We start from the raw sequence: 14,145 nt of genomic DNA, 5'->3' as shown, positions 1-14,145 counted from the left end.
GAAAAAGAAAGATGGAAGCCTTAGATTGTGTATTGATTATAGACAATTGAATAAGGTAACCATCAAGAACAAGTACCCCTTACCTCGAATTGATGATTTGTTAGACCAATTAGTCAATTCAGCGGTGTTTTCTAAGATTGATCTAAGATCAGGGTATCATCAATTGAGGGTTAGAGCAGAGGATATCCCTAAAACTGCTTTTAGGACTAGATATGGGCACTATGAGTTCCTAGTGATGCCGTTTGGGTTAACAAATGCCCCAGCTGTCTTCATGGATTATATGAATCGAATCTTCAGGCCTTATCTCGATGAATTTGTTGTAGTCTTTATTGATGACATACTTATTTATTCTCAAGATGAGGTAGACCATGCTAGACATCTTAAAATTGTTTTGGAGATATTAAGAGAGCACAAGCTCTATGCCAAGTTGAGCAAATGTGATTTTTGGCTTAAAGAAGTTAAATTCTTAGGCCATGTTGTTTCAGAAGAAGGGGTAGCGGTGGACCCTAGTAAGATAGATGCAGTGATGAAATGGGAGCAACCTCGAAGTGTGATAGAGATTAGGAGTTTCTTGGGTCTTGCAGGCTACTATCGTCGTTTCATTAAGGGTTTTTCACAAATTGCAATGCCCTTGACTAAGTTGACCAGGAAAGATGCTCCATTTATTTGGACGAACGAGTGTGAAATTGCATTCCAGGAACTGAAAAAGAGGTTGACCACCACACCGGTGCTCACCTTACCTGTTCCAACTTCTCCTTATACCTTATATACTGATGCTTCTAAGAAATGTTTAGGTTGTGTATTGATGCAGGAGGATCGAGTAGTGGCTTATGCCTCTCGACAGTTGAGACCTCATGAGGAAAATTACCCTACTCATGACTTGGAACTTGCTGCTGTGGTATTTGCCTTGAAGATTTGGAGGCACTATCTTTATGGTTCTTCTTTTGAAGTCTTCAGTGATCATAAAAGTTTAAAATATTTGTTTGATCAAAAGGAGCTCAACATGAGACAGCGCAGATGGATTGAGTTTTTGAAGGATTATGACTTTGAGTTGAAGTATCATAACCAACAAAAACTTTAAAACTCAATAACGTTGTTTAAAAATTTAATAATTTTTTTAACTTTTTCCTTGAGTTTGAAGTAGGTGACCATGTATTTTTAAAAATCTCTCCGGTAACTGGTGTTGGAAGAGCTATTAAGGCTAAGAAGTTGACACCAAGATTTATGGGGCCTTTTGAGATCTTAAAACGAGTTGGACCAGTAGTGTACCAAGTAGCATTACCACCCCAAATTGCTGGAATACACAACGTATTCCATGTGTCACAACTGAAAAAGTATCAACCAGATCCTTCCCATATAATTGAACCCGAGGAAATTGAACTCAGGGAGAATTTGACATTCAAAGCTGAACCAGAAAGGATTGTGGATTACAAGGACAAGCAATTAAGAAACAAGACCATTAGATTGGTTAAAGTAATTTGGAAGGGCACGACTCCAGGTGATGCTACGTGGGAGACCGAGGACAGTATGCGACGTGATTATCCTCGTCTTTTTGATTAAGTGAGTAGTTAATAGTTACTAATTTTAATTTTGAGGACAAAATTTCTAAAAGGAGGGGAGAATTGTAACATCCCAATTTAAATTTTAATAGTTAATTTGGGTTAATAGAAAATTAAAAAAAAATAAATAAAAAATAAAAATTTTAAAAAAAAATAAAAAAATAAAAAAAAATAATAAAAATAATATTATTAAATTATTATTATATAATAAAAAAAAGAAAGGAAGAAGAAGAAGAAAACGAATTTGCTTCGTCGCCGCCCTCACAGTAACAATAATAAAATAATAATAAAAAAAAAGAAGAAGAAGAGAGAGAGAAAATAATTAAAAAAAATGTGGGACCCACTGAATTTTTATAAAAACTCACCTGTTCCTTCATTTCTTCATTCCTTCTTTCGTGCGTGAGCTTCGGCAGAGAGAGCATCTGTGAGCCAAATTCACCGGTGCTGGGTTTTAAGGTAAGAGTTTTTAATAGGATATTTAGGATGTGATTTTAAGCTTTTCAAGACTAAGTAAGTGTTCTAAAATTTTTTCTTAGTCATCCTTTTCTTTTGTTTCTGAGTTTGTAGTGGTAGAAAATTTAAGATCTGGAAGAGGGATGAATTTATGTTGAATAAATATGGTTTTTGAGGTTGTTAGTAGTATAATAAATGTTCTAGAGTATAAATTTATTGGTGATCTTTGAATTTGTGGCTTATGGATCAAATTCTAAACTAGATCTGAAAATATATGTTGATTTATTGAGGTTTAGATGATTATTTGGGATGAGAAATGAATTATTATGGCTATAGGATTATGATTCTAAGCTAGAGACTTAATTTTTAATTTTTGAGTATTTTAGGTACGAATTTATGAAATAAAAAGAAAATTTTGATAATAGAAATTAGTTTAGAAGTTGATTTTTAGATTATTAATGTTTATTGATAATTAAAAGAGGAGTTAAAAATTATACTTAATAGTATTAACTATAGATTTGTATTAAGATTGAGATTAGGAATTATGTTATATTTTTAATTCTATTATTAGAATTATTTTATTAGTTTCAAAAATTGAAACTAATATTTATAAATAATATGTTATTTGTAGATTGTATTACTGGTGAAGATTGTGGTGAGAGATTTTAAGGAATAATTTATTGAAAAAGCCACAAGGTAACCATGCTTTTAATTTGTGATTAGTGTTACTTCATGTTAATTGGGTGATTATTGAGAAAATTATGAATTTTTTTATATTGTATAATTGTGCAATATTATTATGAATTTGTTTGATTATTGTGGGAGGTGTTGGGAGACTTGCTATTGTTGTTGTATTTATGTGCCACGTGGTACGCCCCTATTGGAGCTCAATAGGTGGCTTGTAAGGGCTCGGGCTAATCTACCTTTGGCCGGGTAATTTAGCACCGAGTGAGGGCTACGGCTCGAGGTTAATGGAGGGATATAAGGATGGTTGTTTGTGTGTATTGTAATATTTCTTATATTTGTTGGAATTATATTATTTTTAATTCTCACTTAGTAAGCACACACTTAACTGTTTGTATACACTATCATAAATTGGCTTTGGTTACTGGGACTTTTGAGTCTCATTATGTGGTTAACAATTTTCAGGAGAAGAGCCACGAGTGACACGTGGAGGAGTCCCAGAGGCTTAGTGGTATAGATCCACTGTCTCTTTTGGGTATTTAATTTATGATTTATAATGTGTTATATTGCCAATATTAGGGCTTTTTGTTTATTGTCAATTATATGAATATATAAATGTAATCATGCCTTTCAAACTATTTCTATTTTTGGTACAATTTGGATGACTGTAATTTTAATATTTGGTTTACTTTGGATTGGTTAAAATGGCATGATTATAAGGCCAAATAACTGGCTTGTGTTGAAAATTGACTAAATTGCTTATTTTACTTGTTGGGAGTATAAGGATGGACAAATGTGATTTAGCCTAATGGCATGTGGGAGGTAAAAATTTATCTGAAATGTTATAGTGTGTGTAAGTTGAAGCCAATTATAAAATATTTTATATCAAATTATTGATATAAAAATGTGTTGGGTGGCTGTAACCCAACTATGGTTGAGTTAAATTTAAAAAAAAAAAAATTTTGGTGTGTTACAAATTTTGGTATCAGAGCTACATGTTTCAAATTCTTATAAATTATGAAATTGTTATACATTAACCTAGTTTATTGGCAATATACATTAGTAAATCATAATACTTCTCCATTATTTTTCTTGTCTTGAGATTAGTGTTAACTTAATTATGTGACTTCCATCCTTTAGGAGGGGAGAGATGGTGTCCAAAACTAGGAGAGGTGGCGAAATTGCCGGTGATTCTATAGAGCCAATAGGAAATGACATACCTTCACTGCCACAACCGGAGCCCACACAGCAACAAATGGGCAGGGCGAGCCCATACAGTCACAACTAAGGCAGGATGAGCCAACTATGAGGCAAATGATGGATCTACTATATAATCTTAGTGACCGCATGAAGAGACAAGAAGAAGAGTTGGCCGCTTTAAGACAATATAAGGAGAATGACAACCGAGAGGGAAATGGCCAACAAGAAGGAAGCCATACCAAGGTATTAATGCGAGCCAATCTGCTGATAAGGCTCACCTTCCTTATTCTCACCATGAGACTAGTCCGAAGAATGTGAGTCTCCACTCTGAGCAACAGACATCCACGATCACAAAGATCTGGAGTACTTTTCGTAAGTTTAATCCTCCTACTTTCGATGGAAATCTTAAGCCGGCGGTGGTTGAAGAATGGATAGATCAATTGGAGAGTATTTTTCGTATGGTTGTGTGCACTTCTAATCAAAAGGTGCAGCTGGCAATATTCTTACTACAGAAGAGTGCTAAGAAATGGTGGGAAACATCAGGACCGAAGGATGATTCCTCTCTTACTTGGGAAGATTTTAAAGCCATATTGTTCGAGAATTATTTTCCTACTGCACTGAGAGCAGAAAAGGAGGCTGAGTTTCATGCATTTCGTCAGGGTGATCTAGATGAGGATGAATTTATTGAACAATTCTCAGAATTATCTAAATACTCTACTTACCTCCAGAAACATGAAGATACAGAGTGGATGGCTGAACGATTACTAGAGAAGGCGAGGCCTGATCTAAGGGAACAGTTAGCCCCTTTTGAGATCAAGACATTCAGTGAGATGTGCAATAAGCTTCGAATAGTTTCTCGGAGGAAGAGAGAGGCTAGATTAGAAGCTGATAGAGAGAGGAGGAAAGAACCTCATGGGAAGCCCCCTATCCACACCAGACCCATTGGTGGAGTAGAGAAGAGGAGCAGTCAAATCTTTGGAGGCTTTAGAAATCAGAAGAAGAAGGGCTACTATCATAAGGGCCAGAGCTACAGAGGGAATCAGAGTGGAAGTCAAGGGTCCTATAGGAGCCCAGCTACCTTTAATCCTACTTCCGGTGCTGCTAGTAATCAAGCATGCAGTAAGTGTGGGAAGTTTCATTCTGGTGATTGTTGGGTTTGTTACATCTGTCAGAAGCCTGGTCATATTGCTCGATTCTGCTATCAAAACCAAAATAGGGGTAATGATCAGAGACCTACAGTACCAGCACGAGTGTATGCCCTCTCTGGGCCAGAGGCTGCTAACAACCCTAATGCTATCCGAGGTATAATCCGAATCCTTGATAATGATGTTTGTGCTTTGTTTGATTCGGGTGCTACACACTCTTTTGTGTCTGATGAATGTATGAAAAGATGTAAATTGCCTGTGTGTACCTTACCTTTTGATGTGAAGATTTCTACTCCTGCTGGTTTGACTGTAAGGACTGCTAAGGCATGTCTAAATGTAGAGGTTGAGTATGAGGGTCGAAAGACCACCATAGACCTCATTTGTTTGTCTTTGTCTGGGATTGATGTTATTGTGGGGATGGATTGGTTGTCTGCAAATGGAGCTGTACTTGATTGTCAGAAAAAGAGTGTGTCACTCTCAGCTCTTACTGTAACCCCTGTAGAGTCCCAAAGTCCTATGTTGTTGTCTGCAGCTCAAGTAGAACAGTGTATAAGAAAGGGCTGTCAAGCTTTTATGATTTTCTTCTCAATCAAGGCAGAGATTGAAGAAGGTGTAGATCAGATTCCAGTAGTGAGAGAATTCCCTGACGTCTTTCCTACTGAAGTGATCGGTTTGCCTCCAGAACGAGAGGTTGAGTTCTCGATTGAACTCGTACCTGGTACGGGGCCTATTTCTAAGGCACCCTATAGGATGTCTCCATCGGAGTTAGCTGAGTTGAAGAGACAAATTGAAGAGTTGTTAGAGAAGGGGTTTATCAGACCGAGTGTATCACCATGGGGGTCACCGGTACTGTTTGTGAAAAAGAAAGATGGAAGCCTTAGATTGTGTATTGATTATAGACAATTGAATAAGGTAACCATCAAGAACAAGTACCCCTTACCTCGAATTGATGATTTGTTAGACCAATTAGTCAATTCAGCGGTGTTTTCTAAGATTGATCTAAGATCAGGGTATCATCAATTGAGGGTTAGAGCAGAGGATATCCCTAAAACTGCTTTTAGGACTAGATATGGGCACTATGAGTTCCTAGTGATGCCGTTTGGGTTAACAAATGCCCCAGCTGTCTTCATGGATTATATGAATCGAATCTTCAGGCCTTATCTCGATGAATTTGTTGTAGTCTTTATTGATGACATACTTATTTATTCTCGAGATGAGGTGGACCATGCTAGACATCTTAAAATTGTTTTGGAGATATTAAGAGAGCACAAGCTCTATGCCAAGTTGAGCAAATGTGATTTTTGGCTTAAAGAAGTTAAATTCTTAGGCCATGTTGTTTCAGAAGAAGGGGTAGCGGTGGACCCTAGTAAGATAGATGCAGTGATGAAATGGGAGCAACCTCGAAGTGTGACAGAGATTAGGAGTTTCTTGGGTCTTGCAGGCTACTATCGTCGTTTCATTAAGGGTTTTTCACAAATTGCAATGCCCTTGACTAAGTTGACCAGGAAAGATGCTCCATTTATTTGGACGAACGAGTGTGAAATTGCATTCCAGGAGCTGAAAAAAGAGGTTGACCACCACACCGGTGCTCACCTTACCTGTTCCAACTGCTCCTTATACCTTGTATACTGATGCTTCTAAGAAAGGTTTAGGTTGTGTATTGATGCAGGAGGATCGAGTAGTGGCTTATGCCTCTCGACAGTTGAGACCTCATGAGGAAAATTACCCTACTCATGACTTGGAGCTTGCTGCTGTGGTATTTGCCTTGAAGATTTGGAGGCACTATCTTTATGGTTCTTCTTTTGAAGTCTTCAGTGATCATAAAAGTTTAAAATATTTGTTTGATCAAAAGGAGCTCAACATGAGACAGCGCAGATGGATTGAGTTTTTGAAGGATTATGACTTTGAGTTGAAGTATCATCCAGGGAAAGCTAACGTAGTCGCCGACGCTCTGAGCAGGAAGCTTGTACATACTGCTCACATGATGGTCAGAGAACATGAATTATGGAGTAGTTTTCATGCAGTAAATGTAGAAGTAGTCGAAAATCGTTTGGCTGCTCTACATATTACTGAATTTGAGAATAATTTTTGGGAAGAAATCAGAATTTCGCAGCAGAAGGACGATTATTTGAATAAGATTAGGGTAGAGATTGGGGCTGGAAAGGCTGAACATTTTGATGTGACCGATGATGATGTCGTAAGATATAAAGGTAGAGTGTGTGTGCCTAATGATACTCGATTGAAAAATATCTTACTTGAGGAGGCTCATCAGAGTAAATATACCATTCACCCAGGAGCAACTAAGATGTATCATGACTTAAGACGTGGTTGGTGGTGGCCAAGGATGAAGAGAGATGTAACTGAACATGTAACTCGTTGTTTGACTTGTCAGAAAGTCAAAATTGAGCATCAGAAACCAGCCGGGATGCTACAGTCTCTTGATATTCCAGAGTGGAAATGGGACAGCATTTCTATGGACTTCATTACAGGATTGCCTAGAACATCTTCTGGTCATGACACTATATGGGTAATCGTAGATCGACTCACCAAATCAGCTCATTTTCTGGCTACTAATATCAAGTATTCTCTCGAAAAATTAACTGAAATCTACATAAGAGAAGTGGTGAGATTGCATGGAGTGCCGACAAATATTGTATCTGATCGTGATCCGAGATTCACATCAAACTTTTGGAAGTCATTACAGGAAGCCATGGGTACTCGTCTGAGTTTTAGCACCGCTTACCACCCCCAGACCGATGGGCAAACGGAACGAACCATACAAACTCTTGAAGACATGTTAAGAGCTTGTGCCATTGAGCTTAGAGGTAATTGGGATAGTCACTTGCCATTAGCTGAATTTGCCTACAATAATAGTTTTCATTCTAGCATTCAGATGGCACCTTATGAGGCATTGTATGGAAGAAAATGTAGATCGCCACTGTGTTGGACAGAATTAAGTGAGAGAACTGTTTTGGGGCCAGACATTGTTGATGAGACTACCCAAAAGATTGCTTTAATCAAGCAAAAATTACTCACAGCTCAAAGTAGACAAAAGAGTTATGCGGATAAGAGGAGAAGACCGCTTGAGTTTGAAGTAGGTGACCATGTATTTTTGAAAATCTCTCCGGTAACTGGTGTTGGAAGAGCTATTAAGGCTAAGAAGTTGACACCAAGATTTATGGGGCCTTTTGAGATCTTAAAACGAGTTGGACCAGTAGTGTACCAAGTAGCATTACCACCCCAAATTGCTGGAATACACAACGTATTCCATGTGTCACAACTGAAAAAGTATCAACCAGATCCTTCCCATATAATTGAACCCGAGGAAATTGAACTCAGGGAGAATTTGACATTCAAAGCTGAACCAGAAAGGATTGTGGATTACAAGGACAAGCAATTAAGAAACAAGACCATTAGATTGGTTAAAGTAATTTGGAAGGGCACGACTCCAGGTGATGCTACGTGGGAGACCGAGGACAGTATGCGACGTGATTATCCTCGTCTTTTTGATTAAGTGAGTAGTTAATAGTTACTAATTTTAAATTTTGAGGACAAAATTTCTAAAAGGAGGGGAGAATTGTAACATCCCAATATAAATTTTAATAGTTAATTTGGGTTAATAGAAATTAAAAAAAAATAAATAAAAAAAATAAATAATTTTAAAAAAAAAATAAAAAATAAAAAAAAATAATAAAAAAATATTATTAAATTATTATTATAATATAAAAAAGAAAGGAAGAAAGAAGAAGAAGAAGAAAACGAATTTGCTTCGTCCGCCGCCTCAACAGTAACAATAATAAAATAATAATAAAAAAAAGAAGAAGAAGAGAGAGAGAAAATAATTAAAAAAATGTAGGACCCACTGAATTTTTATAAAAACTCACCTGTTCCTTCATTTCTTCATTCCTTCTTCGTGCGTGAGCTTCGGCAGAGAGAGCATCTGTGAGCCAAATTCACCGGTGCAGGGTTTTAAGGTAAGAGTTTTTAATAGGATATTTAGGATGTGATTTTAAGCTTTTCAAGACTAAGTAAGTGGTCTAAAATTTTTCTTAGTCATCCTTTTCTTTTGTTTCTGAGTTTGTAGTGGTAGAAAATTTAAGATCTGGAAGAGGGATGAATTTATGTTGAATAAATATGGTTTTTGAGGTTGTTAGTAGTATAATAAATATTCTAGAGTATAAATTTATTGGTGATCTTTGAATTTGTGGCTTATGGATCAAATTCTAGACTAGATCTGAAAATATATGTTGATTTATTGAGGTTTAGATGATTATTTGGGATGAGAAATGAATTATTATGGCTATAGGATTATGATTCTAAGCTAGAGACTTAATTTTTAATTTTTGAGTATTTTAGGTACGAATTTATGAAATAAAAAGAAATTTTGATAATAGAAATTAGTTTAGAAGTTGATTTTTAGATTATTAATGTTTATTGATAATTAAAAGAGGAGTTAAAAATTATACTTAATAGTATTAACTATAGATTTGTATTAAGATTGAGATTAGGAATTATGTTATATTTTTAATTCTATTATTAGAATTATTTTATTAGTTTCAAAAATTGAAACTAATATTTATAAATAATATGTTATTTGTAGATTGTATTACTGGTGAAGATTGTGGTGAGAAAGAAATTTTAAGGAATAATTTATTGAAAAAGCCACAAGGTAACCATGCTTTTAATTTGTGATTAGTGTTACTTCATGTTAATTGGGTGATTATTGAGAAAATTATGAATTTTTTGTATATTGTATAATTGTGCAATATATTATGAATTTGTTTGATTATTGTGGGAGGTGTTGGGAGACTTGCTATTGTTGTTGTATTTATGTGCCACGTGGTACGCCCCTATTGGAGCTCAATAGGTGGCTTGTAAGGGCTCGGGCTAATCTACCTTTGGCCGGGTAATTTAGCACCGAGTGAGGGCTACGGCTCGAGGTTAATGGAGGGATATAAGGATGGTTGTTTGTGTGTATTGTAATATTTCTTATATTTGTTGGAATTATATTATTTTTAATTCTCACTTAGTAAGCACACACTTAACTGTTTGTATACACTATCATAAATTGGCTTTGGTTACTGGGACTTTTGAGTCTCATTATGTGGTTAACAATTTTCAGGAGAAGAGCCACGAGTGACACGTGGAGGAGTCCCAGAGGCTTAGTGGTATAGATCCACTGTCTCTTTTGGGTATTTAATTTATGATTTATAATGTGTTATATTGCCAATATTAGGGCTTTTTGTTTATTGTCAATTATATGAATATATAAATGTAATCATGCCTTTCAAACTATTTCTATTTTTGGTACAATTTGGATGACTGTAATTTTAATATTTGGTTTACTTTGGATTGGTTAAAATGGCATGATTATAAGGCCAAATAACTGGCTTGTGTTAAAAATTGACTAAATTGCTTATTTTACTTGTTGGGAGTATAAGGATGGACAAATGTGATTTAGCCTAATGGCATGTGGGAGGTAAAAATTTATCTGAAATGTTATAGTGTGTAAGTTGAAGCCATTATAAAATATTTTATATCAAAATTATTGATATAAAAATGTGTTGGGTGGCTGTAACCCAACTATGGTTGAGTTAAATTTAAAAAAAAAAATTTTGGTGTGTTACAAACGAAACCATGCAGGACAGTTATTTTAAATTAACAAATTATAACATTTCTTAACCATATATGTATATAAGCTTGGAAGCTAAGTGTTATGTCCTGCATCTTTGGGACTTGTGAAAGGTTTTAGTTTCAAGTTTTTTGAGGACACAACAATAAACTTATAATAAAATGATATCAAAATTAGATTTATGTTTATCTAATCATTGAGTTCTTTTGGTGGGTTATTTCTTTGACTAAAGAAGTAGTATAATTTTTGAGAGAGAGTAATGATCCCAATGTCATTAAGTTTGTATAGATTTTAATTTTTGAAAATGATTGTATTTGTAATGTAATTCTTAATAATTCTAATTACCGGATGTAATTTTTGTTCTTTTTTTAATTATTTTCTTTCTTTTCCTTTTCCTTTTGTTTTGTTTTTTGATGGACTGGAAACCCTTCTGCTTCAACCGCCTAGAACAGTGGTGACCAGAACATCCTAATCCCCCTCTCATACACACTTTCTCGTGTTTCTCCTCAAAGCTCATCTTACTTCATGGACAGGGAATACCCAGCCTCTTCTTCTTCTTCTTCATCACCATCGTCATCGTCATCGTCATCAACAACGGCAATGACCAGCAACAATCTCCCACCACCCGAAGATGCTTGGCTTGATACCTGCCACAAGTGGCTGCCTCGTTGGGAATCTCATTCACTTTCTCATCAGGTCCTTCTCTCTAATCCGCCCTAACATAGCGTCACTTCCTCAATTGTATTCAATCCCGCAATTTTCCCCTTATTTTGTGATTTAGGGTTTCAGCTTCATGCTTTTGATGTTACTTAATGTTCATAACTATGCCTTCCTTGCTAATTGGTGATTTTGTTTAGTACTGTTCCTCTTTTGGCACGTAACATACGATTTCTTTGATGTTTTTTTGTGCCACTACCCTTCTGCCAAATTCGTTTGAATGAGGACTGTGGAGGAATGCTTATCTTAAAGTTTTTTGTCTCGCTGACGAATTCACTCTCATCAATGGAAGCCCAGTGATTTTTTGATGTAAAATTGATTTGCATGCCTGAGCCCGCTATTGCCTGATCCCTGATGGTTACTTTTCCGTGTGATATAATTTCCTTGCATTCTAAATTCCCAGTAGTAGAATGAATACGCGTTCGTGTCCCCGCCCACGGTTGATTAGTTTTGTCGAACTCCCTGCAGTCAACAATTCCTATTTCTATATCAAGAGTTAACCAAGTTGATGCTGCTAGACTGGATGTTGAAATGTCAGCCATGTTGAAGGAACAGTTGGTTAAAGTGTTTTCTTTAATGAAGGTACAGTGTTGTCTTGCTTTCATATTTTTATGAAATGAATTATAATAGTAGTTTTGGAACTTCTCTGAACATCTTTTAAATTCTTGTTGTTTTGGATTTAGCCAGGAATGTTATTTCAGTACGAAGCTGAGCTTGATGCTTTCCTTGAGTTTCTTATTTGGAGATTCTCAATTTGGGTTGATAAGCCAACTCCAGGTATTGCTCTCATGAACCTGAGGTATAGAGATGAGCGTGCAGTTGAACCAAGAGAAAAAGGTAAGAAGGTCTGAATATCATCTATTGGAATATGTGATATGTTTGAGTTAAAATGTGAGAGTTAGCTTTCTGTCAGTTGTACAAGGCTATTGTTAGTCTTGCCAGCTCTATGAATGATTGTGTCCTTTAGATAGTGTCAATGCCGATTTTCTCTTAATATCATTTTGTAAGATGTGCCAATTCAGGCTGATTCAAAGTGTCTTTCGAGCCATTTCTGTCTGCTCACGTGAGCATCGATAGAAGTTTTAAATATGATCATTTAAAGAGACTTTTCCTTGCCTTAAAACAACCAATAACTGGAGCGAGGAATATCCACTCTGATTTCCTGTGACGAGTAACCACTGCATATATTCTTTCATTAGGGTGCACTCATTTTAGTGTCATGTTGACCTGTACAAACTTATAATACTGTTACTTGCATGGTTGACTCCCACAGTCAGAACTGGTCTTGAAGGTCCTGGATTGACTGTTGCTCAAAAGATTTGGTATTGTATCGCAACTGTTGGTGGTCAGTATATCTGGGCTCGCATACAATCCTTTTTCTGCTTTTCGTCGGTGGGGTGATTCTGATCAGGTAATTTCTTGGCTATTTTGGGCCCCAAACTGACAGCTGCTGACCTTCTCTCCAGATGGAGGTGGATGGGAATGACTTCTCATCTGGTTTTTATTTCATTTAGAGGTCACTGGCTCGTCGGGTATGGATCCTTATACAACGTATAGAAGGAATTTATAAAGCTGCTTCATTTGGCAACTTGTTGATATTTCTTTATACTGGAAGGTATTTCTTTTCAAGACTCAGATGATTAACCAAACGCTATTTTTTCTTATTCATCTATTTTCAATTATTTTCTACTCTAATTGAGTGATTGGTCATTGGTTTTTATTTGGTTTTGAGTGTTTTTAAAAGTCCTTTAGGATGGGTGTATCTCATGATAAACTGCACCATCTACTAATCTTCCTTATGATTGTGCTGATGTAAAGCAGATATAGAAATCTCATTGAAAGGGCTTTACGAGCTAGGCTTGTCTATGGGAGCCCAAATATGAACCGTGCTGTTAGCTTTGAATATATGAACCGGCAGTTAGTTTGGAATGAATTCTCGGTAATTCTTCCTCACCAACGAATTTAGTCTCTTCGTTTACTTGACAGTGCTATTGACCTAGATTTTTTTGTTCCAGGTTTTTTGTATTGAAATCGATCTGCATTGTGTCCATTGTTTGCTTATAATGCTGGGGAACTTGTTTTTGCCGCCGATTATGTTTCAATTGAAAATGAGATTTGGACCTTGGCTTGTTTTCACTCCTGCACTTGCTACTATTTTTACTTATTTTTCTAGTTTATGTGAATATGCAAGTGTCTTTTCCCCTCATTTGCCGGCATTGGAGCTCATATCTTGTTCTGCTGGCAGGAAATGTTGCTGCTGCTTCTTCCCCTTTTAATTCATCATCTATGAGAAATCTCCTTCGACCATTTTCGAAGGATAAATCCTCAAATTCAGATCAAGATGACAATGTCTGCCCCATTTGTCGATCTACTCCAACTATTCCTTTTGTTGCTCTTCCCTGTCACCACAGGTGCATTTCTAGACGTACAATTTCTCTTCACTTTCATTTTGATTATAAGTTATGGTGATGGAAACATGGAATTTCTATCTATGAAAGTATCCTTTTGTGTGTATTCTTTAAATTAAAAAAAAACATGGTCATTGAAGGATCAAATTTTCTCTGGACACAGATATTGTTACTACTGTCTTCGAACACGCTGTGCTGCTTCTCCATCATTTAGATGTTCCAGGTGTAGTGAGCCAGTCGCTGCTATGCATAATGGCGGTATCACCAGTGGATAACGGGAGAATTACAATTAAGTCCTAAATAAGGAAATTAATTATTTTTTCAGCTAATTTACAAGTCAAACTTCA

General features: G+C 36.1%; 1 protein-coding gene across 1 annotated transcript; it reads left to right on the top strand.

Annotated features, from left to right (window-relative positions):
• The first annotated feature begins 11,111 nt into the window (after window positions 1–11,111).
• On the top strand, window positions 11,112–14,080 carry LOC129296017 (peroxisome biogenesis protein 2-like). Its single transcript, XM_054934614.1, is given in 10 exon segments — window positions 11,112–11,369; window positions 11,859–11,972; window positions 12,074–12,227; window positions 12,664–12,764; window positions 12,766–12,801; window positions 12,905–13,005; window positions 13,212–13,329; window positions 13,636–13,660; window positions 13,663–13,801; window positions 13,962–14,080. Coding segments are annotated over 10 exon segments (1,071 nt in total). The 5' UTR covers window positions 11,112–11,198; the 3' UTR covers window positions 14,074–14,080.
• Window positions 14,081–14,145: the final 65 nt, after the last annotated feature.

This window comes from Prosopis cineraria, unplaced genomic scaffold, assembly GCF_029017545.1.
Source record: "Prosopis cineraria cultivar Desert tree isolate PC_DT_omini unplaced genomic scaffold, ASM2901754v1 PC236, whole genome shotgun sequence".
NCBI classification, from domain to species: Eukaryota; Viridiplantae; Streptophyta; class Magnoliopsida; order Fabales; family Fabaceae; genus Prosopis; species Prosopis cineraria.
Note: the sequence above shows the minus strand (reverse complement) of the source record. Positions and strands in the feature narration are given on the sequence as shown.